This window comes from Sebastes umbrosus, chromosome 20 (genome assembly GCF_015220745.1).
Source record: "Sebastes umbrosus isolate fSebUmb1 chromosome 20, fSebUmb1.pri, whole genome shotgun sequence".
Classification (NCBI taxonomy): domain Eukaryota; kingdom Metazoa; phylum Chordata; class Actinopteri; order Perciformes; family Sebastidae; genus Sebastes; species Sebastes umbrosus.
In genome coordinates, this window is record NC_051288.1 from 8,419,302 (window position 1) to 8,447,059 (window position 27,758).

General features: G+C 41.2%; 1 protein-coding gene across 2 annotated transcripts; it reads right to left on the bottom strand.

The window, feature by feature from the left end:
• Positions 1-27,659, bottom strand: LOC119479974 (1-phosphatidylinositol 4,5-bisphosphate phosphodiesterase delta-3-A-like). 2 transcript variants are annotated; one of them, XM_037756015.1, is made up of 16 exons: positions 27,266-27,659; positions 17,437-17,492; positions 17,237-17,348; positions 11,258-11,486; positions 10,748-10,877; positions 10,321-10,546; positions 9,851-10,048; positions 8,764-8,912; positions 8,346-8,498; positions 6,394-6,534; positions 6,133-6,292; positions 4,662-4,778; positions 4,355-4,533; positions 3,401-3,536; positions 2,777-2,926; positions 1-2,376 (listed from the first exon to the last, which is right to left on the bottom strand). In XM_037756015.1, the coding sequence occupies exons 1-16, from the start codon at positions 27,354-27,356 to the stop codon at positions 2,228-2,230; spliced, it is 2,376 nt and encodes a 791-aa protein (XP_037611943.1). In that variant the 5' UTR covers positions 27,357-27,659; the 3' UTR covers positions 1-2,227. The 2 variants fall into 2 exon arrangements, with proteins under 2 accessions (XP_037611943.1, XP_037611942.1); XM_037756014.1 differs by having other exon boundaries at positions 8,764-8,908; positions 9,847-10,048.
• Positions 27,660-27,758: the final 99 nt, after the last annotated feature.

Here is a 27,758-nt window from a genome sequence, read left to right on the forward strand (position 1 = left end):
CTATTGCATAACTTCTACTGTAAATTCTATTTATAGTATAAAAACTCTAAATGGCTACTTAATAATATAGTTTGGTCATTCACTGATAAAAAGGATGAACAAATAGATTGTGTCAAGCTAAAATACATAAAGTCACTGTGAATCAAACATTTAACAAAAAAAGTTATCTCTTCAAAGCATGTTCTCTATTTAACATAACACACTAAGCTACATTATAAAAGTAATGGGACGGGATTTAACTGCCAATACGACCTTCATTTGTACAGCACATGTCAGACAGGCAGAGCATGTTCTTCATCATGGAGAACTACAGCAACATCTGTTACATCTTCATAAAATCATTATTTTCCATATGGCTTTTGCCAGATAGCATTAGAAAAGTTGCCACATTTGAACCCGGTATCAGATTATGACGTATCCTCATACAACGGTTTGTATGATATCTTACGAAAAGTTTATTTTTCATGTGTTTTGCTATGAATGTCCGGTAACAAGAGCGATCTGTGCGCCTGCGCAACCCCCAACAAAACCACTTAGTTAGGTTTAAGTAAAGATCGTGGTTCGGGTTAAAATAACTACCAAATTGTCATTACTTGAGTACTAAAGTTACTTGACAAATAAGTCAACCAACGTTTGGGTTGAAATAACTACGGAAGTGGCATTACTTAAGTACGGAAGTTCCGTAACAAATAAGTCAACGTTTGGGTTAAAATAACTACAGCAGGGCGCTACTTAAGTAGAGACGTTCCGTAACAAATAAGTCAACCAACATTTGGGTTAAAATAACTACAGAAGGGCGCTACTTAAGTAGAGACGTTCCGTAACAAATAAGTCAACCAACATTTGGGTTAAAATAACTACAGAAGGGCGTTACTTAAGTACGGAAGTTCCGTAACAAATAAGTCAACGTTTGGGTTAAAATAGCTAGAGGTGGCGTTACTTAAGTACAGAAGTTCCGTAACGAATAAGTCAACGCTTGGAATAAAATAACTACGGAAGTGGCGTTACTTAAGTACGGAAGTTCCGTAACGAATAAATCAACGTTTGGGATAAAACAACTACAGAAGGGGCGTTACTTAACTTCGGAAGTTCCGTCACAAATAAGTCAACGTTGACCTCTGGTTTCACATGGGACACTAACAGCGGTCTTCTGGGTAAACAACCATCCCCCCCGTCCTCCTCCCTACGCAGACTTTATCTCTCTTTATACTACGTCACCTGTCCTGCCTCACGATTACTTGGATTACATACAAATCGATTATATGGGTTATACACAGATTATAGTGCATTACTTTTTGTAGGTATGGGTACGAACAGTGTATGAGAACAGCCTGCAGATTTGCACTAAGAGCTGAAGTAGGACAGGCCAACGGTCCTGCTGCATGAATACACAGATTTACAGTAACCGTTACCACAGCGGTTGTAAACATGTTCTCAGATTACCTGCGAAATCTGGTTTCTCTGAGTAACCTGGTTACTAAGGTGGATGTAAACACACTGAGTATGATATGGTCATAAGCTCCAGAGAAAGCTTAAAAGTGAACCTTGAAATTACAATTTTAGACTATTTTATCACATATTCTAATACAATACCTGCATGCCATATGTATGTTGGTGGTGGTTGTTGTAAATATTTGTCCTGTTCATACTGGCTGTGAATAGATCCTTCCTGATGTGCCTCCACTGTAAGAAGTCTAAAGTTAATATGAGGCTGTCTAATAAGTTAGGGTATCTTCCAAAGTTACAACAATTTTAGTTTGATATCCCCTGCAGCAGAGAAATACTTCCTAGTAGTCGCATGTAGATTGTTGACAGATACTTGTAGTTAAAAGAAGTCCTGCCTTCAGAAGGTGTGAGATTTAGCAAGTTTGAGAGGTTATCTTGGAGTCGTATATGTTTAAAATATAGAGACAAAATCTAGCACCAAACTTTGGTCATAGTCTAGTAGATTAATAGACTTCTGCAGGCTGGTTCAATTGGTTGTCAGTAAATTCAAACCTCCATTAAACAAGGGATTAAGGAGACACAACCCAATCCTCTTATTCCATAAAATATAGACAGGTTGAGGATATAGCTGCAACGTTTGTAAGACAAGGTTATAACCATTGCATTTTATGAATCAGGGCCCAGATCTTTTTTTTTTCCTAGATCCAGGCAGATATACCTGGGGATCTTCCCATGGTGGCTTCCCTGCTTCATTGAGCTACTGTATGGGGTGGAGATGGGATTAGGGTTTCTTGGTTGAAGACATGGCCGGTGATTTAGCTGATGATTTTGATGGACTGCTCTGACACGGGGTGATCTTAAGATGGACGAAGAGGGAGGACGGCGAGAGGCTGGAGCCGTCCACCTTGAGCAGTCGGACATGGCGATAACCTGCAGAGACAAAGGAAAGAAGGTCAGGAGAGCAAATGGTTATTATCTCCGTCAGGAGATTATATATTTGGTCGTATGCGTGCGTGTCTGTCTGTCCACGGCTAATCTCCATTGATTAGGTATTGTTCCTCTCTTGATTTGCACGCCAAGGTAAGACAATTGTATGTATGTGGATGTATGTATGTATATATAACTATCGCTTAGAAAATGACCACCTGAACTTAGCGCTGACTACAATGTAGCGCATCTTCTATGCCGGTAGCTGTTAGCTGTTAGCTGCAGCCGGTGAGATCTGCACTCTACTGGGTGCACTTTTCTAGTTTATATATATATTGGCAACCTCAACAAGTGGTTGGTACAGCCCCCCATAATAGCCAAACTCTACTGTCCCAACACGTACCTGTGCGGAGACTCGTAACCGGCAGGGTGAATTGCCCTAAGAAGTCATTGCTTGAGGTATAGTCATGGTCCTCCACCAAGAAGCGAACCAGTGCCAGGTCAGGAACATGGACGGTAAAGTTGAAGGTACAGTCCCATCGTGGGTTAAAGCCTGAAACCAGGAAAGAACACATGCTAACAGACTCATTCGCACATTTGTGCAATTTCACTTGTTGAACTTCGTGTGAAATCATGCTGGATGTGGTTCCTAACCTTTTTTGTCCCACAGCCCTGTCAGATAAACTCAAGTACCCCTTCATCAACACCACCCGTCACGTTCTAAATGTGCTCATTTGAATTGATTTCAAACTGTATTTCCACTAATAATTGTATAAAAATGTATATTTCTTTTCAGAAAACAAATGTCAATGTCTAGGACTACCACTTGGAGTAGCAGAAGCTCTTAGACATTTTCAACCAGGGTCCACCAACTAGGTTTTTCTGGAGCTTTCAACCACATCTCATGGTGTTAATTAGCTACAATATTAGCTGTTCGACTATCTCAAGCTGTGTAGAAAATCCAGATGTTGCTACTGAAGCCATTTCATCTGACAAAGGGTCTCTTGTGAGTAGGGTAGGCATTTACCATTGTTGTCGACATGAGGAGTTTTCTTCTTATTGATGTCTATGGGAACTCCGTGTATCTCCACCCACACGTGAGGGTCGACAATTGAGGTGGGTTTGTCCCATTCTGGTTTAGGTAGCTGCTGCGCTGAAAGAACCTGGAATAACAATGAAATCAGAGCTTAACTTGATTGGTCGTGTCTATAAGGTAACCCCCACATTTGCGAAAACTTGCAAAAAGCTCTCGCGAGGTCTCGCCATTTAAAGTCAATGCCTAACCTTAACCATTTCGAAGGAGTTTCGCAATTTGCATCCTACCTTCTAGCCACGAACAATTAGATTAGAGTAGAATGGAGCAAGAAGAGCTTATCTAGCAACAGTTCTGACACTCAGCTGCAATGACACTCTTTGAGTATAGTCTTGTGGTATAGAATTCCCCCATGGCTCATGTTTGGGTTCAGAATGAAGCCAATTATAACTCCCTAGAACAATTGCAGTAAGGAGGCTTTCACATCTGGGACCTAGGCCAAGATCCGAGTACACTTGACCCCAAAGTCCAGTTCGTTAGATTAGTGTGAACGCTGTACCTTACCTGGGCATGGATCGACGAATCGCTTGAAAAAGAGGTCTCGAGTACGGTTCATGTGTACTCGGGTACGGTTCGCATCAGGTCGCAACACAGAAGTGGACTACTATTTAACGCGAGAAGCAGTCGGCGAGTAGTATTGCAAAGGCATTTCTAAAGTAGGAAGGTGGGCGAGAAGGTCGTTCTTGACATTGCCTCCAATCATACTCAGGCAGGGTAAGAATCAATCGTACCTAATAAGAAAACGCCCTAAGAAACAATCATTCACCAAGCTTAAAATGCTCCTGTAGTTCTATGTTGAAGAAAATCTTTCCAATGTAAATTGACAGAGGTGAAAATACTTTTGGAACCAGCAGTTTCACCTATTTTGCTACTTGCTACCTATCTTACCCGAACAGTAAGCAGGACAGGTCTGTGGCCAGGCCCTCCACCAACATTCTCCGGGTTGAAGGTGGTATCAGGCTGGCACATGAAGGGAGGCTTCAACATGTACCCACACTGACTATTCTGCAGGAACCTGCCTTGGTTTAGGTCCATCTGCTCACCTGGTGTCTGAAAATTCAAAGCAACTGGAGAAAACACAACACAACTGTGTTAGCGTCATACGTCTACCACAATGAAGATGTGTCTGAGTAACAACTCTTGCTTACTCTCTCTGCGTCTCTTGCGAATAGAATGGCATAAAATAAGCTCTCACCAACTTGACAGCCTCCATTCCACATCTCCTGAGGGTTGTAGTTGGAGGACTGGAGGCGTTGGCCTGAAGGGTAAATCCTGCTGAGTTGGTGGCTGTTGTGACGAACGAAAGACATCCCTTGAGGGGCAGGACAAGAAAGGTCTGATTAGTCCAGTTAGTCCAATGGTAAGCTGAAGAAAGAATCAGTTAGCTTTTGTCCTTATGCTGCCTGAATAAGGTAGAATCAACAGGTAACTGTATACCACCAAAACCTAATAATATGTGGACAGCATGCAAACTATTTCTCTTTACTTTTAGAAAGTAATACCCTTTTTCCACCAAAATTTGCACATACACGCTAAAATAGGGTATAAACTTCTTTCCCATTGCCAGTAGACGAGTAGTCTTTCTTTTTCTTCTGTAAACAGTTCAAACTCTTTCAAACTCTCAAACTGGAGTTGGTGATTGTTGGATCAGTGGAAAGACGGTTTTGATGAGTTTTATTTTGTTTCTGTCGAGTTTGAATGAAGTGTGTTTTACGATGATCAGCGAGGTAAAATGACTGTTTCTGTCAATGGCGTCTGGTGGCTTTGAGGAGAGCATATTAAATGTTTTACATGTTAATAAAATTATAATTGTTCAAATCCCTGTCGATTTTATTACCTCCGCCAAGGCCGAAGGCCTAGGAAGGAGTTATGTTTTCACCGACGTTGGTTTGTTTGTCTGTTATCAGGATTACTTCAAAAGTCTGTGGTGGATTTGAATGAAATGTTTTGGAGGGGTGGGGTGTGGCACATTGAACAATCCATTCGATTTTGGTGGCGATCCGGATGACGATCCGGATTCAGGAATTTTTTTAAGAATTCCGATCAGCCTGAACATTAAGACCTCTGGGTATAACACATGCGCAGTGTAGCTGCTGACGCATTGATGACGCGTGACCCCGCCTCTTTCCTCAGAGAGAGAGACAGAGAGAAAGCGGGGGGAATTGTAGATTCTGCGTTTTTTCACATTAAACTCTGTGAAATTACAGTTGATTTCGACCAAAGCACACTTGGTGATTGTTTTTTAGTTTCTGTCCAGTTTGAATGAAGTATTTTACGATGCTCCGCTACGTACAGCTGATCTCAACATAAACAAAAATACATGTGGATGATCGCACAAGCTGAATGGAGAGGGGGGGCAATCGTACTTGGGCAGCTTGGCGGAGGTTTGCGCTCTCCGAGTGCCATTCTAGTTTGTTATATATTCACTTCAACGCAAGTCACATAGCATCGCGTCAGAAAAGCGGCGGAAATTAGCGTGTCTACCCGGGTGTCATGTTTCCATCCCTCCCTAAATACCCGTGAGTACTGCAGAGTCATTTGTCCCGGGAATGAATGCCGATTAACACCTTTCCCGCTAAAAACAAAAGCCAGATGTTAGTGGGTGTTAGTGGGTTTTTTGTCCAGTGGTAGAGGGGCTTAAGTTTAATCACATGCACACATCTTACCTGAGTCCTTAACGTGCCTGAGCGCTTCACTTTCAGCGAAAGAGGACATGTCCGTTGCTGGGTTTTTGGCTGCTTGTTCGAAGCTCTTAAAGGGAACACTGCGAGTGTACACCACCAGCTCTGACAGCTCTGGACTCAGCTTAGATACACCTGGCTGAGGCTATGAGGACACACACACACAAACCCATCACGTTACAACAAACCATGGTGAGAGCCACTGCTGCTAGGATACAGGTGAGCTGGTGTTGGTGTTATACTCACCTTCTTGTCCTGTTTCTTTCCGCTGGGTTTGCCTTCGGCGCGGCTGGCCTCCTCGTCTGAGGAGCTGAGGTCTGAAGAGCTGGACGAGCACTCCTCCACCACCTCCTTCTTCCCCTTCACCAGGATTTTACCCTTAAGATCCTGCACACACAACCAACACATTACACACTTGTTTGAAAATGATAATAGTTCCAACTATTTTGTCATGCTTAAAATGCCACTAGAGCTACAGTACTACTGCTGCAGCTACAGCCACCCTGCTACTATTATTACAGTAATACAGCTACTGCCGCCCACTACTACTACTACTACTACTACTAACATTATTAAAAATAGTTGAAGGATTTATCTGTAGTCTCGCACGACACACCCAGTTTACTACACGACAGACATAAAAATGTCCGCCACTCTGACCGTCCTGCTATGTTGATTTGAATGAGAATGTCCATTCTACTCTCATTCTATTTCTATGGTTTTGACCTGTTGCCTGTTGCTGACTTGCTCACCTGTCGTGCCCCTCTTGGCTTTGTTTGTTCGGACTGCCATCCTGTTGCCAACCTGTATCTGTTAAATCCCTGAACTGCTCCAGTCTGCCTGGACTACCTGCATTTCGGTCCTTCCTTCGTCGCCTCACACTCACCCACTTGTGACACTTTTGTCATGACTGCTAGTGTATAATAATGGGCTGGATAAGAATAGAACAGTAGCCTATGTGAGAGTAAAATCCTCAAAACAAATCATATCAAATCATCTGGGTGTAATTACAGGCACACATGAGGTGCCTCGAGGGAGTGTGATTACTGGGGCACAGATCATGAGTGCACACACTAACTCTTACACTCATGTAGAAATGTAGAATAAGTGGGACACTGAGGAGCAGATGGCCCCAGATTTTCCATCCAACACAAACAGTTTGTTCTCTGCTTTACACATAATCCTAACAGTCACTACCAAGACAGAGACACTGTTTACCAGTGCCGCACGTACATAACGGAGAGGTCGGATATTAAAAAGTGTGTCAGAGTGAAGTCCTTGCCTCGGAATCTGACGGAGAGCCAGTCGGAGAGCCAGTCGTTGGCTATTTATAACCACATCCACATTCCAGTGAAAAGTAGCGACTACAGTCCAAATATCTGTCTGGACAAATCATTCAATCCTGCAACGTATCCTCATACAATGGTTCATAGGATATCTTGCCAAAAGTTATTCCTAATTTTTTGTACATTTTCCTACAAATGTCCAGCAACACGTGAGGCACATATGAATTTCCACTCAATACATGCATAAAGTCTTTTCAAAATAAACTTCTGTCTTCACAGGAAACAACTTAGGCAGAAAAACTACTTGGCAAAAAAACTACTTACAGTGCAGTTGAGTTTAGGAAAAGATCGACTCGGTTAGGCTTAGACAACAAAACTACTTAGTTAGGTTTAGGAAAAGATCAAATTGGTTAGGTTTAGGCAACAAAACTACTCAGTTAAGCTTAGGAAAAGATTGACATAGTTAGGATTAGGCAACAAAACTACTTAGGTTTAGGAAAAGATTGGCATTTGGTTAGGTTTAGGCAAAAAAAATACTTGATTGTGGTTTGGGCTTAAATAACTCCAGATGTGGCGTTACTTAAGTATGGAAGTTACAAATAAATCAACGTTGACTTCTGGTTTCACAAACACCTGTCCCTTGGGCGAAACTCTGGTGTTGTACGTGGCATTTGTCACTCTTTATAGTTCCTGGTTCACGATCATGTGGATTACATACGAATTGATTTTGTATGATATACACACATTACAGTACTTTTCGTGGGCATAACTATGAACGGTGTATGAGGACAGCCTGAATCATGTCAACTGCAAAACCTGCTATTATGTGGTTCACAGACACTATTAGTTTCAATAATAGTAGTTCTTATGGGGATTGAACTTTCATCCGATTATGGAACAGTGGGTCCTTGCCTCTGGAGAAGGCAGACGGTGAGGATCCAAACCATTGAGGGGCTTGGTGAGCAGCTTGTCTCCCAGGATGGATCGCAGGTGTCGAGCCATTACTGCCTGCTGCTCCACAGAGCAGTGGTTCTCCAGGGACAGGATCAGAGGGTAAGGGGACGCCTGGGAGAGAGGGACGATGATGCAAAGTCAGGGAGAAAAGGATTTTTTCCATGGAGCAGAAGAGAGAAAAGGAAATTATCTTTTGGCCTGACAGAAAAATTGTCAATGTACATATAACTCTAATGCCGTATAGATTTTAGAAGTATATCATCTTTGTCCACACAAATGAATTGAATTCATTTAGAAACCATGTGTCTAAACTTTTAACCAAGGGGACAGGTGCAGCTGACAAGTAAAATGATTCTGATTCCAGTAAAGTACTCACCTTAAAAGCATAGTCATTGATAGTTGCAATGACTTCAACAAAGGGCACTTTGGAGGTGAGTGTGTGTCCATGATAGATGACCGGCTCTCCTTTATCTCCATCCCAACAGTCCAGCTCCACACAGCGGCAGCCATGATTCAGGGCTCTGAGAGAAGAAAAATCATCATTAGGAACCTCTGAAACAGAGATGACTCAGTGAGGAATGGTGTCATTTGAGAGTTTGTGATTAGTTATCTTTCATATATCACATTCATTCAGAAAATGCTACAAAGTGCATTCTGTATGTACAGGTTAGGCCCGTCATAGTTAACACGATAATAAACGCAAATTTGTTTTAACACCACTAATTTCTTTAACACATTAACGCAACTTGCAATTTGTAGGTTATTTTTAGGCCTATTTGTCCGCTCCCATGTTAATAAGAGTATTAAATACTTGACAAATCTCCTTTAAAGGTCCCATATCGTAAAAAGGGACATTTTCATCGCTTATATATTATAAAGGAGGTTTAAGTTCTATATAAATACTGTGAAAGTATCGAAACGCTTAGTCCACAGAGACATACACATAGCCCATATTCAGAAACTGAGCTTTTGAAACAAGCCGTCAGGATTTCTGTCCATTTGTGATGTCACAAATCTACAATATTTAGACCATTTCAAAGTTTTAAACATAAACATTCTAAATGGGTCCCAGTTTATTTCCTGGTGCAGTGTATGTGAATAACATCAGCTGACAGGAAGTAAACATGGACCCAAGCTGTTGCCTAGCAACGCAATTCTGTTGCAATTCCATTGCAATTCCATTGAAATGTACTAAAACGGAGCGTTTCAGACAGAGGGTAAATACAGGTATATTCAGACAGACAGTATGAGGAAAATAAACTTTTTTTTAAACATTAAAGTATGTAAACATGTTCTAGTAGAAACCCAGAATACAAGTATGAATCTGAAAATGAGCATGATATGTCCCCTTTAAGGTACATTTTTAGCAGATAAAAAATGTGTGATTACTTTGCGATTAAATATTTCAATCGATTGACAGCCCTAGTACAGGTATGCGTGCGGTCCTGTCCACCGTTACCGAATGTATGGCTCTGTGCTGCTGTCCCCAGTCAGCTGGTCCTTAGTGAGGTAGGTGTTGTGGGAGGACGAGATGAAGTAGTGTGCCAGAGGGCGTTTCATGTCTTGGTAAACCCTGGCGTGTTCCGGGTTAAACACACAGTTCTCCTTAGACAGCATGTACATGGTGAAACCATTGGGGGTCATGAACTGGTTCTTCTGGGCTGTACTGGGCAAAAGGCACAAACACGAGTCAATAAATGAGGGAATTATTATACTGTATGTAAAATACCATTACATATCTAACCATTTTAGCTCCGTAATATGTGCTTTGGGCATACAAGCTGATATGACATGTAGTCGCTAACTTTATTGGTCCCCCATTTGGTGCTGTAGCGGCAGATAGTGTCTAATGGGTTTATCAGAGCCGTTGTGCTGAACACACACACCAGATAAATGTCGGTATTTTGCAATATATCGTTACGTAGCACCGTACCCCACTCATTAAGTTCGTAGGTGAGGATGAGGCTTTGGGCATGGGTGACTGAAGCGTCCTCCGCCTGGTCCTTCAAGAAATCCCTCAGGTCCACAGTGGAAAGCACACAGCCGTTGGCAGAGTAGCGGATAAACACAGCATCCAACTCTGGTCTCCGCAGCAACTCCCTGCAGAACACTTCGATCTCTCCGTGGTCCAGACGATTGTCGGCTGACTGGTCACATTTCTAGCAGAGAAACAGTAAGTGAGACACTCTTTGTTTGGTTTATTCATCCATTGTTAATGCCGGTCTGTCGTTATGAATTTATAAATCACTTTTAATAACCGTTTGGAATCCCAGATATGGGTCCAGTATTTTTAAGTGTGTGTGTGTGTGTGTGTGTGCGTGTGTGTGTGTGTGTGTGTGTGTGTGTGTGTGTTGCGCTACCTGAAAGAGGCTACGGGCGTACTGGTCACTCAGGTCAATATTGATCATCTGCAGCAGTGTCTGGACTTCTTCATAGCTCATCTTATCATCGTGGTTCTGGTCGGCCCGACTCAAGTAGGCATGGATCCAGGTGACAGCACAAACATCAGTCAAGGAAGCAGCAAGAGCAGAACATGTACAGCGTTTGGTGGTGTTTCAGCAAGTAATACTTAATAACTAGTTCTGCCTATAGAGGCTTTGTGTTAGTATTCTGGGTCTTCCTTCAATCAAAAAAGTGTAGGGTGACAAAACACATATTTTCATTGGGTACTTGTTACACTGTTGGCATTCTGGTTTGGGACTTGCAAGGGTCCTCGCACGGGGCTTACAGGGCCTCCAACGAAAAAATCTTAAAAATGATTCCAAATGTAAATGATTTATATGTATATATGATGTATGATTATTCTTGGTACTATTGTATGTGCAGATAACAGTGTAGACAGTTCTACAAATAAACAACAACTAGGATATTGGTCAAGTTTCTCTTTCTGGGTCATGTTTTCCACCCTCTCCTGCAGGGTTCGGATGCCGCGGGCCCAATGCTGAGCCTCCTCCTGGCTCTGGCAGAGGAGGTCCAGGCTTTTGCGGGGCCCTTTGAAGACCACCGTCAAACACCGTTGCTCGGGTACCGTGCCGACCATCTGCCGCAACGTCTCCGACTGGCAACCCTCGCGAACGCACTCCACCTCCAGGACAGAGACTGTGTGAGAGGAAGAAATAACAAGTTAAGTAAAGAGCAAGTATAGTGTCCAACTAATTATCCATCCAGTTCAAGTGATATCCACTCCAGGAGGAACTTATGAGTGCTTATTGCTCAGTTTTGCTGTGGTATTATTAAGTATGTATCGATCCTTGACCTTTGTTATCACAGTGGAAGTATCTGAGAGTTTAGACAGAAAAATATTGGACATTTAAAAAGGAGACCACAACAACAAACATGGTCATTAAGAAGCCATTTCTTCTGGAAGCAACATTTGTCAATGACAAATTATCAAAGGATTGAAGAATCCTGTCTGCTGTGGGTATCCTAGAGAGGAGACAGATGTCTGTGCAGAAGATGTGGAGGGTTAAAAGAGCAAAAGGAGAGAATGGAGCTTCTGTGGTGAGGGCTATGCAAGAATAAGGTTCATAACACTTTGCTGGTTGTTGTTTTAGAGGTCAGGAGGAGGTCATGTTCTCAACCGGCCTTGAGTTCGCAAAAATGGTTTCAGTTCTCCTCGCCATAGATTCTCTAAGCCTCTGAACTCTATTGTAGGCTTTACAGTATTCATCCAAAAGATATTCCCTCATTTTGTGGTGTCAGTTTTAAAGCTAGAGTGAAGGTACTGGTAGTTTTTCCTCGCCAAAGTTTAGCGTATGTTTGGAACGTTATTTAACATCCTTCACGACAAGCTAGTATAACATGGTTGGTACCGATGGATTCATTAGATTTTTTCTAGTTTCACATGATACCAGTATCTTCACTCTAGCTTTAAAACTGCCCTCTACAACCTAAAAATTGCAAGTTGCATTAATGCATTAAAGAAATTAGTGTCGTTAAAACGAATTTGCGTTGACACGTTATTATCAGGTTAACTTTGACAGCCCAAATTTGGTTTATAATACTGACAGGAGACAGCATTTTACAGCTCTTTTGTCTTTTATTGCGTTGATTGCGAGAGCTAAGGAGTGGAAACATGACGTTCGTGTTACAAAGTCACCCACCAGGAATTTGCGCATGCACGTATTTGATTGGACACCGCAAAAACCTTAAATGGATGTCTCATTACATAGCAGAAAAAGTTGAGCCAGGTTCAACTATTGTGCCAGAGCCTCCCCTCTGCTGTCTAGCATAACCCGACCCTTACATCACTGGAGTAGAATAGAACCTTTAGTCTCTTGAAAAAAAAACTCTCTCTCAACTACAGTGCATCTCCATGCTTGAATAAATGCATTACACAATCCTATCTGTGGCTTCTGATCTTTCTATTTGTGACATTCACTTACAGAGTCACATTTTGTACATTCATTTCACCGTCGGAAAATAATCTGAATATAGCGTACACTTAAACAGATATTGATTTTTTTAGGTGAGCCTTTCTTTTAGGTGACTAAAATATGTTTTTTCTGCCGTCCCCATCCACAGCACTGTATTGCTTTGCTCCAGTGCCGGTGCTCCTGTCTGTTTCTCCAAGCTGGCGGCGCGCCGACCGTCATCTACTGTAGGTAATACACCTACTATGGATAAGGACCTCATTCAACCCCTCAACTTGTCAATGCAGATTTGTATTGACGCACACACACACATCTGAGCAGCCTACTAGGAAAAGATTATAATATAATGCCTCTGTTCATTTACTTAATTTTGTTTGACTAATCTTGCCCATTAATCCACAGATGTTCCAGTTTTTCTGGGAATCTGTGTACCTCTAATATTTGTCAGACTACTTTCTACAATATAATGTATTTTCTGTGTTAAAGTTAGATTGTTTGTGTAGTATATCCACGCACACTTCTTCTGCTGCGTGTCAACAAGGAAATCATGGTTACAAGGTATGAGGTTTGGGCAAGAACAAGCTGGGTTTTGGCTGGGATTTCTTGTAATCTGGGTAACCCTCAATGCTGTAATACCAACAGACAGTGCTGACACTGGCTTGGCAACTAATAACACTCATGACTGTGCTGCACTGTTAATTCTAAATCCTACTAAATTTAGACACTTTAGTGGAGGGGTGAGCTGTCCGTCACGCACACTGACGCAAATCAAGCGAGGTTTTCCTCACAAACTGGGCAGTTTGTGTATTATTTTCAACCTGTTTGTTCATCCAGCACACCCTGACGCTCATTTCCATAATTATGATCCCGTCCATATGTGTACTTTAACAATCACATGACACTGTCTAATGGGTTTGAATAAACCAAATTAAACATCACTACTGACCAAACCTCAGCCGATCTCTATTTGCCTGCGGTCTCACTAGAAACTACACCAACTACTGGACTATTAGACTGTGTGTACCTGACAATACACAGACAGCAGAGAGAGGGCAGTTCTGCTCAAAATATATCAAATGCTGGTCCTAAGGAAGATGCTCAGAGAGTATATATACACTATGATCTCTACACAAATATATTATAGCATATCATATATTGTATATAAGTGTCTATGAAGTGTTCCCCTCACTTTTGAAACCAAACCTATACCCTTGACAAGACAGTCTGTTAGATTATTAACCCTCTGAGACCCACAATAGACCTGTTTTAGTCTTTTTTAGGGGGTTACAGGGGGTCTTTAGGAGGAGATAGCAGGCCAACAGTAGATGTCACATAGAAGTGGTGTACATCATCTGAAAGCTGGGAACCTGGAGATTAATTTGAGATACAGCTCAACACTGTGTCAAATTGTTCTAGTCATAAATCAGAAATAAACATGAATTCATGAATTCAAATAAATTGTAAAAGCATATAAGGGCTTAGAACATTATGATAGTATGTGATGGTCATCCCCATGCTCTATTACGTCTCATAAGTTTGCGTTCACAATTTTTGCGTTTTGCATTTTTTCAGATTTGGTGCTAAATTTAACCATTTTTTAACACACGAGAATTGATAAAAATGATCAATAATCCCTCCAAAATACCACATTAAGACACCAAGACCTTGAGGAACACCATAGAAAAAGCCATGCTGTGATTTGGGATCGAAAACTTTTGAAATTTGGAGATTTCTACAAGAATTGCATTTTTTGGCGATTGGATGGCGAACACTTCTGTTGTATAAACTGCCTAGAAACCCCTTTATTGTCAGTATACCTAGGAAAGCCATCTATCCTCTGAATGCTCTAGGTCTCTAGGTTGTGGCTGTAAAGTTTCATGAGGCTGTGATTATCCTAGAGGTCACCACAGGTCATTTTATTCAGTGAGCTCAAGTTTCAAAAAATGGTCTCACTACAATGAAATGGCTACTATGGGGACTAACATCATGAATATAATTGGGCTCATTGGATCTACAAGAGTCTCGGCTTTACAGTGATACTCAATTTATGTAATTCAAGACTGTTTATGGACCCCGATATGCAGAAATATTCAAACACACCATTTTAGAATAGGCGACAATAACACATTTATACTGCATGAAAAAAAAAAGCATGTTTTTTGCCCCAAACTGCATGTGATTATTATAAACTGGGCATGTCTGTAAAGGGGAGACTCATGGCTACCCACAAAACCCATTTTCATTCACATATCTTGAGGTCAGAGTTCAAGAGACCCCTTTGAAAATGGCCACGCCAAAATTTAGTGTAACTTTGGAGCGTTATTTAGCCTCCTTCATGACAAGCTAGTATGACATGGTTGGTACCGATGGATTCCTTGGGTTTTTTCTAGTTTCATATGATGGCTGTACCTTCCACTCTAGCACTGAACCTGCTACAGCCTCTGAAAGACAGTAAAGTCGGTCGGGATCGCCTGTGATCCTGCGGGTCTCAGGGGGTTAAAGGGATTAGGAAAACATTTTTTTTTTCTGTTTTTCTTAATACTTAATACTTTCACCTTGTCTGGCCTCCAAAATGCTTTCAAATAAAACTCTCTAGGATTAAGGGTATTAGAGTTTACTTCATTTTAAAGGGTCACCGGAAAAAAAGGTTGGGAACTACTGCACTACTAGACCACCCAGTCACAATACAGCAAACACATTTGATCTTAAATGAGTGGGAGAAATTACTGGGTGCGGCTGACAAGCTTCCACTTTCTTGTATATCCACATGTGATGTCCAGTTAAATCTACTCAGCAGTTTTCAGTATACAAACGACTCACTTAAAACGAAGACAAGAACACGCGCATCTTTAGCTTGTGAGTGTGTTTTCCTGATTTAAAAAGCTATATTCTTATGTAGAAGATAGAACGGGGAAACATATCTGTAATGATCCAGAGGGTCTTAAAAAAGCAAGAGATGAATGACACACACTCAAACCTGCACACCAAACACACACTGTGCCACATCACAAGCTCTTGTGGCAATGAAAGGCCTTGTACTGCACCCGGGAGGCTAACGTAGTGGTTGAGTCGTATGGTAACTATATAGCACCAAACCACAGGATCCAGGGCAGACTCCCACCACCGTATAATGTCCTATAATCTCACTGTTTGAACTACTGCAGGATTGGCTGCCCTTTTAGGCTCAGAATAGTTGAGCTCTATAATCAGAGCGCCGTGTGTGACCCTCAGATAGTGGAGGAGTCAGAGAAGCTGTGTGAGCAAAGTCTACGTCTCTGTACAGAGCTGTAAGTAGCATTTAAAGTTCACAAAAATAGATACTGTATATCCATGTTTCACCTTACACGCCCAGTCACTGAGCTCTCCTGGCAAAGGAAAGGCCTGCTTGTTACCAATCATCACTTGGAGATGGTTCTTAACCTCTGGGTGGGGTGGGGTGGGGTTAGGTGGGGTAGGTTAGCTTGTGATGGAATTTTCCATCAATTCCTCTCTTCTTGGTCCGGAGGTCAGGGTGTTTGTCAGAGTGTCCCTCTGTTGACATTATTGTGTTGGAGTCCTGTCTAGGGGAGCCGCCGTTATCTGTACAGCTGTGTCTGTAGTAGGGACCATAGGGCCGGTCGCTGGGGCAACCAGGGTCAGAGATGCCAGAGGAACGGAGTAAAAACACGATAAGGGTAAAACACTGAGCACCAGGGAGGAAGGGCAGAGTTGTGAGGCCTTCATTCAGAGAGCACCTCAATGGTGGAGACCTGACAATTGTTCCTTGATCAAGCTTCAATAAACCTCCTGTGTAAGACATCAACAGCTCCGGGGCCTCTTCCTTCCTATTGAGTTAACTTGTGTATCAGAAATTCCACCACAGCTAATACCTCTTTTCCACCCAAATTAGCGCGTATATGCAGTTTTTTTTAGCCCCAGTAAAAATCACCACTGTGCTCTGACAGACATTATTTCCAACGGCTTGCGCCACGTCACGACGGCTTTTCGCTGCATCGAGCAAAGCTCAACTTTTGGCGCTGCAGGCTGTGACGAGCAAAGCTTAAACATGAGCTCAAACTGCGCTGTGTCTACATTACACATCCTACATTACCCACAATGCAACTCGACCACCGACAGTTCGGTTGGAGATCACTCGAGGACATTTATCAGATTTCTCACAGCTCCCTCTGGAGACACGTATGCAGTAGTAATCGCCAACACCTGGAAACACACTTTGATGTGTAAAATCAGTGGAGTTCCCCTTTAATTGTAAAACCAAATCCTAAAATGACAACTCATATATATACACAAGGTCTGTCAAAATCTTTTTTCTTTTAAATTTTCCTCCTCTGTCAATCTGCGGTTGTCATGAGGACGTCCTCTGCCTTGTACCTGCATGTCGTCCTCATTTTATGATTGTATGTTTTTGCAATGACTGCGAGGTCAATTTCCAATGGATCAATACATTGATTCTGAGTTTTATAAAAGAACACTTACAGGATTGTTGCTCCTTGGCCCAGCTGGAGGTCTTGTGGGACTGACACCAGACAGTGACACCATCTCCCATCAGCTTCAGAGTTCGTCGCTTCTGCCAGCGAGGCGAGCGGACCTTTACGTATGATAAATGAATCCATTTAAATTAACTGATCACTAAAAACGAACAACTACTAGTAGTTTATAATTAGTAATACCTTTACCTTTATCATACTGGAGCCCTGCAACATCCGCTTCACGTCTTCATCATCCTGCACTCCTAGAAAGCAAACAGAGAAAAAGATGGTTGTAGATTGAGAGATATGACGTCATGAAAGCTTTACTTGTATTATTGTGTACAGGATGGCAGTAAGTATGCACAGAATCCTGACAACTCAGTAACACTGAAAGAAGGTGGGGTCGAGGAGAGAAAAGGGAGGATGAAAAGAGAAAATAGAAGAGTGGAGCATACTTAGAATTAGAAGTTAGTGTATATATATATACATCTGTTGGACCGCAGCGGCTCATATTGGAGCTCTGTAATTCTGACATTTTGCTGCTGAACCAGCAGTTGGGTGTGGCTAGAGATGAGACGGTATGGACGGAGACGTGAAGACAGACAGAAGCACTTGACATTGTGAAGGAAAAAGTAGAGAAAGGACGAGGAGTGAGAGATAGACCAAGGTTGTATCGTGATTGAAATTCCAATTCCAATAAGCTAAGTGCTTTTTGGGCTGTTATGAAAGCAATATCCTGTCACACCTTTCATGAAGATAACAAATGAGATGTTCCTTCCAGCTGAATGCGGGTGTGTTTCAGCCAAAAGAGATTTTATAATACACACATTTGTTCAATTGCAAGCAATATGTGAAGCTATGTCATTTCTGTATGTCTAGCTTGTGAATGATAACTGCTAATCTCTCCACACCCTTAGGTAGGATGTCCCCTGAAGGCATGACACTTGGTCCAGTACTTCTTAACCAATTTCATTCTTAGTTTCAGCAACTTTTCTTAGCTTCAGCATCAAATTTCACTTGTATGCAGATGACACTCTGCTCTATGTTGCAGTCAATACTAGTGATCAAACCCAGTAGCCAGAAAATGTCGGCATTGTATGTTTCTGCAAACAAAACAAACAAAAAGAAATGTTGAATGTCGACATTTCTGAATAAAAAATACATAATGTTTCATATCAACCTCGGAATAATGGACAGTGATCATGCAAAAATAACAGGATAGTCAGTTCCTGGATTGTTAAATAGACGTCTGATGAGTCTTGTAAACATATTTTGTGACTGACTGAACTAACTTCCCCACTAATGAGATCAGAAGTCATTATATTATTCTGCATATCATTCTGTACAATAACACAATTTTATAGATAATATAAATGATAAATAAAATAAAAATAACTGAAAAAACTGACAACTTAATCAATAATGAAATAATGAAAATAAGTGTTAGTTGCAACCTTAATCCAGATATATAGAATAGAATAGAATAGAATAGAGACTTTATTGTCATTGTCATTGAAAACAACGAATTGATCAGCAGGTGTTGAGGAAGGTGAGCCTGCTACAGCTTCCTGAGGAAGTAGAGTCTCTGCTGGGCCTTCCCCATCTGATGAGAGATGTTTTTGGACCAGGTGAGGTCTGATGAAATGTGGACTCCGAGGTATGTGAAGCAGTCCACCCTCTCTACCTCCTCTCCACGTACGCAGAGGGCGGAGTGCTCCACCTGCCTGGCTCTCCTGAAGTCTATTATCATTTCTTTTGTTTTAGTTGTGTTTAAATCCAGGTTGTTATGGGAACACCATTGTGTCAGATGTTGGATCTCCTCCCTGTCTCGTTGTTGTTGGTTATCAGTCCTACTACAGCAGTGTCGTCTGCAAATTTGACCATGGTGTTAGTGGGGTGAATAGTTGTGCAGTCATATGTGAAGAGGGAATAAAGAAAAGGACTGAGGATGCACCCCTGTGGTGTTCCAGTGCTCAGGGTCAGAGTGGCTGAGGTGTGGTCCCCCATCCTGACACACTGGGGTCTGTTCCTGAGGAAGTCCAGCACCCATGTGCTCAGTGAACTGCCTAAGCCCAAGATGCTCAATTTTTGAACCAGTTTGTGTGGAATTATTGTGTTGAAAGCAGAACTGAAATCAACAAACAGCATCCTTACATATGTGTTGTTGTGATCCAGGTGTGTAAGGGCTGCGTGAAGAGCTGTTGTGATTGCATCATCTGTTGATCTGTTTGTCCGATAAGCAAACTGGTGTTGGTCAAGATCGGCAGGGATGACAGTTTTAATGTAGGAGAGAACTAGTCTCTCGAAACATTTTGTGATAATGGGGGTTAGAGCAACTGGCCGGTAGTCATTCAGGCAGTTCACTTTGGTTTTCTTGGGTATAAAGCTCTTCTGAGAAAATCTGAGTTTACACTTCCCTTGAAATCTTTTATAGCTCAACATCCTCATGTTGCAATGTCATTGCAGATCTACAATGAAATTAGAATACATCCAGCTGCAGTTACGTCTTCCTTTCTATACTCCCAGTCTGACTGTGCAACATCTGTTAACCCACATCCACATGATGATTGGTCTTTGGGTTTATTTCTTCACAAGCAGAGCTGGGATTATTAGTACGGTGGCTGTCTTTTATTGGATTAGAAGAGGGGAGCTCAGTAGGAGTGGATGCGTAGTGTATGATGCAAAAGGTCTTGTGATAAATGCAGTCATGGCCCATGAATCGGTATGAGTCAGATATAAATGATAAATATATTACAAGTAAATTTTTTTTGGTAATTTTTAGTTAATGTTTTTATCTAGAGCAAGTTAGACATTCATTGTCTTATACTCTTAAAGATGCATACACAAATATTCTTTATGTTAATGGAATAGTTCAATATTAGATGAAATGCACTTTTTCACTTTCTTGCTGAAAGTTAGATAAGAAGATCAATATCAAGCTCATGTTTGTCCGTCTGTGTAGACGACGTGGGTCGGGATGGCGTTATCAGCTTCGGCGATTAGCTAGCCAGTGGAGCACAACAGAGAGACTCACATGCACTAAAATGCATGTGCGGCCGGCCCGGCTACGTAAACAAAGCACAGAGGAGCTCCGATTACAACACAGAGGGAGAGTGACTTAATTCTCTGCTCAAGTAGACATTATTCCTCTATATCTTTACATAGCAAATAGTTATTTGCCTCTTAAATTAATTCTCTGAATTTCAAATTTAGCACCTTTAACGCACAGACATGAGTGGTGTCAATCTTCTCATCTAACTCTGGAAAGCAAATACTTTGTTTGCTAACACATTCCCCATAACAACTTATAAGATGACATGTCAATATTGTGTTTACAGCTTGTTCCACAGCCCCCAACCTGCCCAAAAAATGAGCAATGTTACAGTTTATTATAATGTTTATTTTGCTCCTGTCAAGTGGAAACAGACAAAAAGCCCTAAGCTGCGACTGCAAAGCGGTTATGGGATGGTTTCCTTAGTGTACTGCAGCTCCTACTTAAAGCAATCTAATAAGTGACCATCCAGTAGCTGTAGTGACCAATAGACTGTGTGGAATGTAACTTATCTCAAGTTCCCTATGAGGAGACGCTTAAAATGAGGTGTCAGGGGGCCCTGTGGCTCTGTTATCATTTGGTGTGTGTACATGTTTATTGAGGGGAAGTCATTATCATTTGTTATTATAGATTCTAGCAAAAGAACTATTTGCTATGCAAAAAAGGAATCTATAAAAGTGCTGTGTCGATGCCTTTGAGCTCTCCTTCACAGATAACTGCTGAGTCCTACGCTGAGTAAGCAGCTGAAACAGAAGCCTCACTGTGGTTTGGGAAGGGCTGGGTCACTACACTACACAGAGGCGTCTTGATACTGGGAAAACACACGCAAGCATGCAGACACACACCCACACACACACGCACACACACACTCCCCTGTGTACAGCAGTGAGCTACTGTAAATGAGGAGAGCAAGGTTGCAGCAGTGGGAGAAAATCAGTGGGCGTGTGGTTGTACGTGTCTGTGAAAGGAGGAAGTGTGACTTAAAAACCGATTGACCTCTTAAGACTGACCTCAAAACGACCCACCACCACAGAACAGAGCGATGAAACCGTGTGCGTTTACTAAAGATACAGGCTGCTACATAGAGCCAAATGGTAACAACAACTGCTGTAATGCATGTCTACAGCGATATTTGCTCTATCAAGAGGGTTGAGATAAAGGCCACTGACACACACAAAACACACACAAGCCATTGTGCTGCACTAATACACACAAAAACCAGTAGGCTAATATTATGGTAGATGTGATTTCTCATGTGTATCCAACTGGACCTGAAGTCACTTGGATACACATTGGCCATTTTGCCAACAGTGGAAAACTACTGACAACATGTTACTGAAATTATTGTCTCAAAGTTCCTGCGAGGAACTTTTAACTGGTTATGAAACAGTCTCAATGTAATACTGATGCCTCTACATGACCTACATAAGCAAACAAGACCATCAGCGAGAAGATGGTCTATTTCTATATAGTTATTCTTAATGCTGGTCATCGGGTCCGATTCCCCGCGAAATAAGACAAAGCGATTTATGACACGCAGGTTCACCAGAACCTCCTTCAGCTCAGACTCTACTGGGGCCTCCGACAGCGACCAGCCCGCCGCAGACAGACCCAGATCCGGCTTCGCTGCCGCCTTCGACCTGCAGTCGGAGTTCTGGCGGGAGGTGGAGTGCTCCGCGCCAGGCAGGAGCAGCTCCTCCTGCTGCAGTAAAATGAGAGGTTTTCTAAAGGGATTCTCGTGCTCAGAAACACTACCGCTTTTATCCACAGGGACCGCCAAAATCAACACAAAATCGAAGTTCCTCGTAGTAGCTTAAACGTGTAATACGTAACCGTCATCGGTTGCTGTTTGTAAACACACTGCATTCAAAGTTGGCCACTCCTCCTCAGCTCAACGAGCCGAGAGGGAGAGAGAGAGAGAGAGAGAGCAGAGGTGTTAGAGGGAGCTATAGAGTGACTGAAGAGAGGGAGCGGCGTTAGTGATAGCAAAGCAGCGGATCAGAGAAATAAAACATTATTTTCTGATTGTTTCCTGGCGGTTACATTATAAAAAACACAACTAACTCTAAACAACTGCAAGAAGATGCCCCGTTCTCATCCGTGAAATACAGCCGCTTTGTATCTAAAGCTAAAGGGAGACTTGTACCTCAGCATCAGAAGCCAAGGGGCGTGACAGAGCGGTGGCATTTGACCACTTGAACGGGCTGCACACCCTGCGCGCCGTTATTGGCTGGGGGTTACACCCCTACATGGGACACAAAGCCACTTTGCAGACGCCCAGAAGAGTCCAGAGTGAAGCAAAATAAGAAGAAAAGACAAAATCCAGGCAGAAGGCTGCAGGGTCTCTGCAGAAACAGACACCAACACACACTTCTAGTGGGGCATAAGTGATGATTGAGAGGGATTCTTTTTGTATCAGTCTATACATTGTTTTTGATTTAATTCTTGCATATTATACCTTTCAAACAATGAAACAATACCCCAGTAAAAGTAAACAAGTAAAAAATAAATTAAACGTTTTAGGCGGTCTAAGTTGCACTTGGTCTAAGTTTAAAACCTTGCAGTACATCATATTCTATGAACTTATGTGTTTTGCATGTGAAATCTTAATCTGCAAAGTCACAAGTAACTGTAGCTGTCAAATGTGTAGTGAAATAAAAAAGTACACTATTTTCAGTAGTTATTATTGGAGTATAAATACTCAAATAAATGCTTTCTTCCTACATGGAAGGGATGCTGGGTGTAGAGGTCCTCCATGGATGGATGTGCTGAGCAGCTTTCACCACCCTCTGTAATGCCATTTGGCCGTTGCAGCGCCAACATCACCAGGATGGAGCTGTTTGTCATTTATATTTTGAGGATTTACTTCTGTGTCCCATTCATAGCGGATTACACGACTTAAACACTGTTGGATTCACAGATCACAGCCAGAACTAGGCTAGTGCATGAATGAAAACCATAGTGGATATATATATATATATATGTATATATATATATATATATAACACCTGCATTAGTACAGCTAGATTAGAGCCCTGTAACAGTCATGAGGTAACCAGGGTGTTTTCCAAACTGCAAGGCAGTTGTAACTATGAGCGATAGTTGATTAATTGACCAATCAATCAATAGGAAATTAATACATTTCGATAGCCTTTGTTGCAACCCTAGTTGTGAGTCACTCTGTCTGACTGTACTGAGCTGGATGTTGTAAACAGACGGTCTATATTTGGCGAGTATTATCAGGCTTTCTCTGACATTCAGAGGATCAGTGGTGCTGCTGCTGCTGTTGGGATCGTCTCTGCGGGCAGACAGGCCAAACTATGGGGGGGGTTTTAGGCTAAGTGACGTATCATATGACGGCTATATTAAAGGATCGAGGCTGTGAATACGTGGTTGAACACACAGCTATCGTTCATCTTAACAGAACAGTAGACGTGGTTCATTTCTCTGCTGTTTTTCCAACCAGAGTATTATCCTGTTGGCTAGTTAGCTGGCTCACAACTGAGATAACACATTTGACTCCAAGCACTTAACTCTAGTACAGCTTAAAGGGTCAGTTTACCCAAATTACCAAAAAAAACAAAACACATTTTCTCATTTTCCCCTTGTAGTATTTTGCGCAAAACAAAGTTGGTGAATGGAATTTTCTCCAGTTTTCATTTGGAACAATTAACTTGGGAGAAAATAGTCCCGATCGAACTGCAAATTGACACTTTAAGATCAAGACAAGTTGAGACATTAACTAAAAATGTAATAACAAAATCTCTCTCTGAGCATTCAGTTTGACCGAACTGACTGATGTCTTCATCACCACAGGTGTCCCATTGTTGACCTTTGTTTTGTTTTAGTTCTCTGAGCATTAAAGGTGCAGTGTGTAATATCTGTGTAATATCTGGCCACATGCTCCACACAAATAGTGGGCAGCGTTTCACCTCTATACTGGGTCCATACAACCTATATTTACCAATTTGACCAAACTGAAACTCTGAGAGGCAGTAAAAATAACGCTGCTATCTCTATCACTATCACTATCGCCTCTCCAGGTAAAAGTGGTATTACAAGACAGCTAGCTGGTTAGCATGTTCATTTCAGTAGATATCTCTGCAACACAATATATAGATGTCTTGGACATAACGTCAACACTGTAACCTCTTCATATTCTGTTGATAATATTAGTTAATTTTTTTGAATGTTTTGAACTAAAATTCTGGCCACATCTTAAATATTTATTTAACAATTTTTCTATAATTAACAATTCCACAATTATTCGACTCAAAATAACTACAAACTCAGACCTCCTATGTGTCGAACATCTCAGATACAGTTTGGTTGATTTTACTGAGGTTCAGTGACATGGAACGCTCTGCCATCTCATATTTTATTTTAAAGTTGGCACCAGAACAATTTAAGAAAGCCGTTAAAGGTTTGTTTTCAACTCCCCAATGTTTTCCTTATGGATGATCTCTGTAAATTGCTCACTAATAATGAGTTTTTATTTTTTTCCCTTTTACTTCTCTCTATCTTTACCATTTATTTAATATGTTGTTCTCATTTTATCAACTTGTACCTTTTTTTTATATGTGTCAACAAATAAAATAAAAAAATAAAAAAAAAATATTGCACCTTTAACAAATGAAATCAGATGCTTTTTTGTGAGTATGTTCTGCTCTATTTAGCCTTGGATTACAGGGATGACACAACTGCTGCTAACCTCAACAAGCATGAGGCAGACAGCAGTGGAAGCACTGGCTAGCACCTGGAAAAACCTGCTACCATAAATATGTCCTCTGGTTGTGGAAAACCAGCTGGTAAATGTTTACTTTTTCCCATGTGGGACACCGAAGTTTAAAATCAGTCTGGACAAATACACAGTAGCAACCTACAGAGTAGAAGCTGCACGGTGCCATCTGTGAGTGATTCTTCTTTTATTATCCCACCTAACAAACAACATCATGAGATTCAGAATGGAATAAAACTCAACATCCTTAAAGCTGCAGTGGGGAGAATTTTAGCAAATATGATTCAAAAAAGTTATTTTTCCTGACGGTACTGTGTGAGACAGGTAATCTGAAAAAAATAATATTCCTCTGTGTCCTCTGAGTCCTCCAGTGCTCCTAACGGCATCTGCAAGATTTCCCAGACCGGAGGAAAACAACCAATCAGAGCCGAGCTTGAGCCGTGCCGTCTCTGAGCAGCTGTCAATCACTCGCGAACTCTGACCAAACAGTAAAACTAGGCAGCGCTGATCAAATATGAATCAATATTCTGTTGCTGTAATGTCTATTTCTCTCCTCAAATGTTTTCAGAAACATCTTGTAGTGTACTGTTTAGCTGTAAAATGAGAAAGTTTGCAGCCGTGTTGAGATCAGTTGAGGAAATACCACGCACCGCCCACCAGCCGGAGCACATTTTCTCATCATTTCTGTATTTCTACGTAGCTGATGTATATACTGTAACATTCAGGGGGTTTTGATGGGAATAAAGATTTTTCTGTTCAGTTCCTCCTTTTTTCCTCTTTATGACAAAGCAGCATTGAACATGAGGCAGTGGTTCCTTCTTCGTATGTTTCTTTCTCTTTAGACCAAAAAAAAGTTGATTATTGGAAAAAAAAGTTAGGAAACTACATTTAATTTCAATGCATTATTATCATCATTAATGTTTGAAATGAATGAGAACTAAAGCACATCAGAATCAAGTATTAAGTATTAATGTGGATTGTAGCTACTTGGGATAATAAGCTGCAATTTGTTTTATTAAAAGAAATACATATTTTCATTTTACACAATATGCAAATTAACTGTAACTGTCCTGTGTCTGTATACTGTAGAGTTTCTTTAGATAAAAAAATGCGTCAATGCATTATTAATAATCATTAATGTTGGAAATTACTAAACTAAATTATATCAGAATAAAGTATAAAGTACTAATGTGGATTCTTGGCCTAAAAGCTGCAATTTGTATTCGAGAAAAGTACATATTTGGACTGTGTCCCCTCCCCACACACACACACACACACACATCCAACACCCCAGCATTAACACAGAAACTGTTTTTAAAGCTAGTCACATGTCAAAGACCATTTTTGGAACAGTAAAGCAAACAGCACTTTACTATGGACGTAATTGCACTTTTCCCAGCTGCTGAACACAACTGCAAATTGGGTGTATGACTGCAAAATTGTGTGAAATTGTGTCTGAAACGTTTACTTATTTTATTTTTGTATTATTATAAATATTTTTAGGTATGTTAATTTTAATACTTATTTATTCTATCATTTTTATTGCACTGAAAGAGGGAGAAACAATATTTAATTTCCCTATGTTTATGCAAATACTCAGTGAAATGACAATAAAGTGAATCTTGAATCTTGATATTTTCATTCTAATATTTCAATATGTAAATAAAAATAAATAATTATCTGTTGGTTTTTTTTCTCCAGATGATATTAATTACATAATTAAGAATGTTTTGAGAAGAAACAGCCTATAAGTTAACATTTTGATATGATGGTTGTTTCTTACAGTAGTTTTTTTTAGGATGAGGGTTCAAATCTCTTATTTCCCACTCATGTGCTCATTTTAGATATCAAGTATAAAGTACTAATGTGGATTCTTGGCCTAAAAGCTGTAAAAAGTACATATTTTCATTCTAATATTTCAATATGTAAATAAAAAAATAAATAATTATCTGTTTTTTTGTTTTTCTCCAGATGATATTAATTACATAATTAAGAATGATTTTGAGAAGAAATAGCTAACATTTTGATTTGATGGTTGATTTTTACAGTAGTTTTTTTAGGATGAGGGTTCAAATCTCTTATTTCCCACTCATGTGCTCATTTTAGATATCATCCCAGCAGTGAGAGGGAGATAACGGTATAGTCTCCAGTGTGTATCAGTGGTATACGACAGTATGTGAGAGGAGGAAGCATCTGATCACTGAATAGATCATCCAGACTGCAGCAGCTGTATCTCAAACACTCACCCAGGTTCCTCAGAGGATCGATGGCCTTTGACTCGGACGTCCCGGCTCCATTCTTCACCACCGGGGCTGCTTTCTTTCTGTTGCCCAACATAACGCACCACAAGAGGCTGCGCTGTGTTTCCCTCCTTCCTCTGTCTGCCCTTCCTATGGTCCGTGCGGATCCTGCGTGTGTTGTTCCTCAGAGAGATACAGTAAGCGGTCTAGAGGAGGAGGAGGAGGAGGAGGAGCAGCATGGAGATCCAGCAGCAGCAGGAGGAGAACAGGAGAAGCTCCTCAGCTGCTCTGCAGACTGAACCTCATGCTTTTATCCTGGAGGAGGAGGACAAACCTTCAGCCCTGCTGCTGATGTCACCACCGAGACTGGGTTTATAAACACAGAGCAGAGCTGGATGAAGCGGACAGGCGTCAATAAACCCATAACACACAAAGGCTTCCTGAAGGGACTTTCAAAATAAAAGTCATGTTAGGTTTGGATGTCAGCTATAAGCTACTG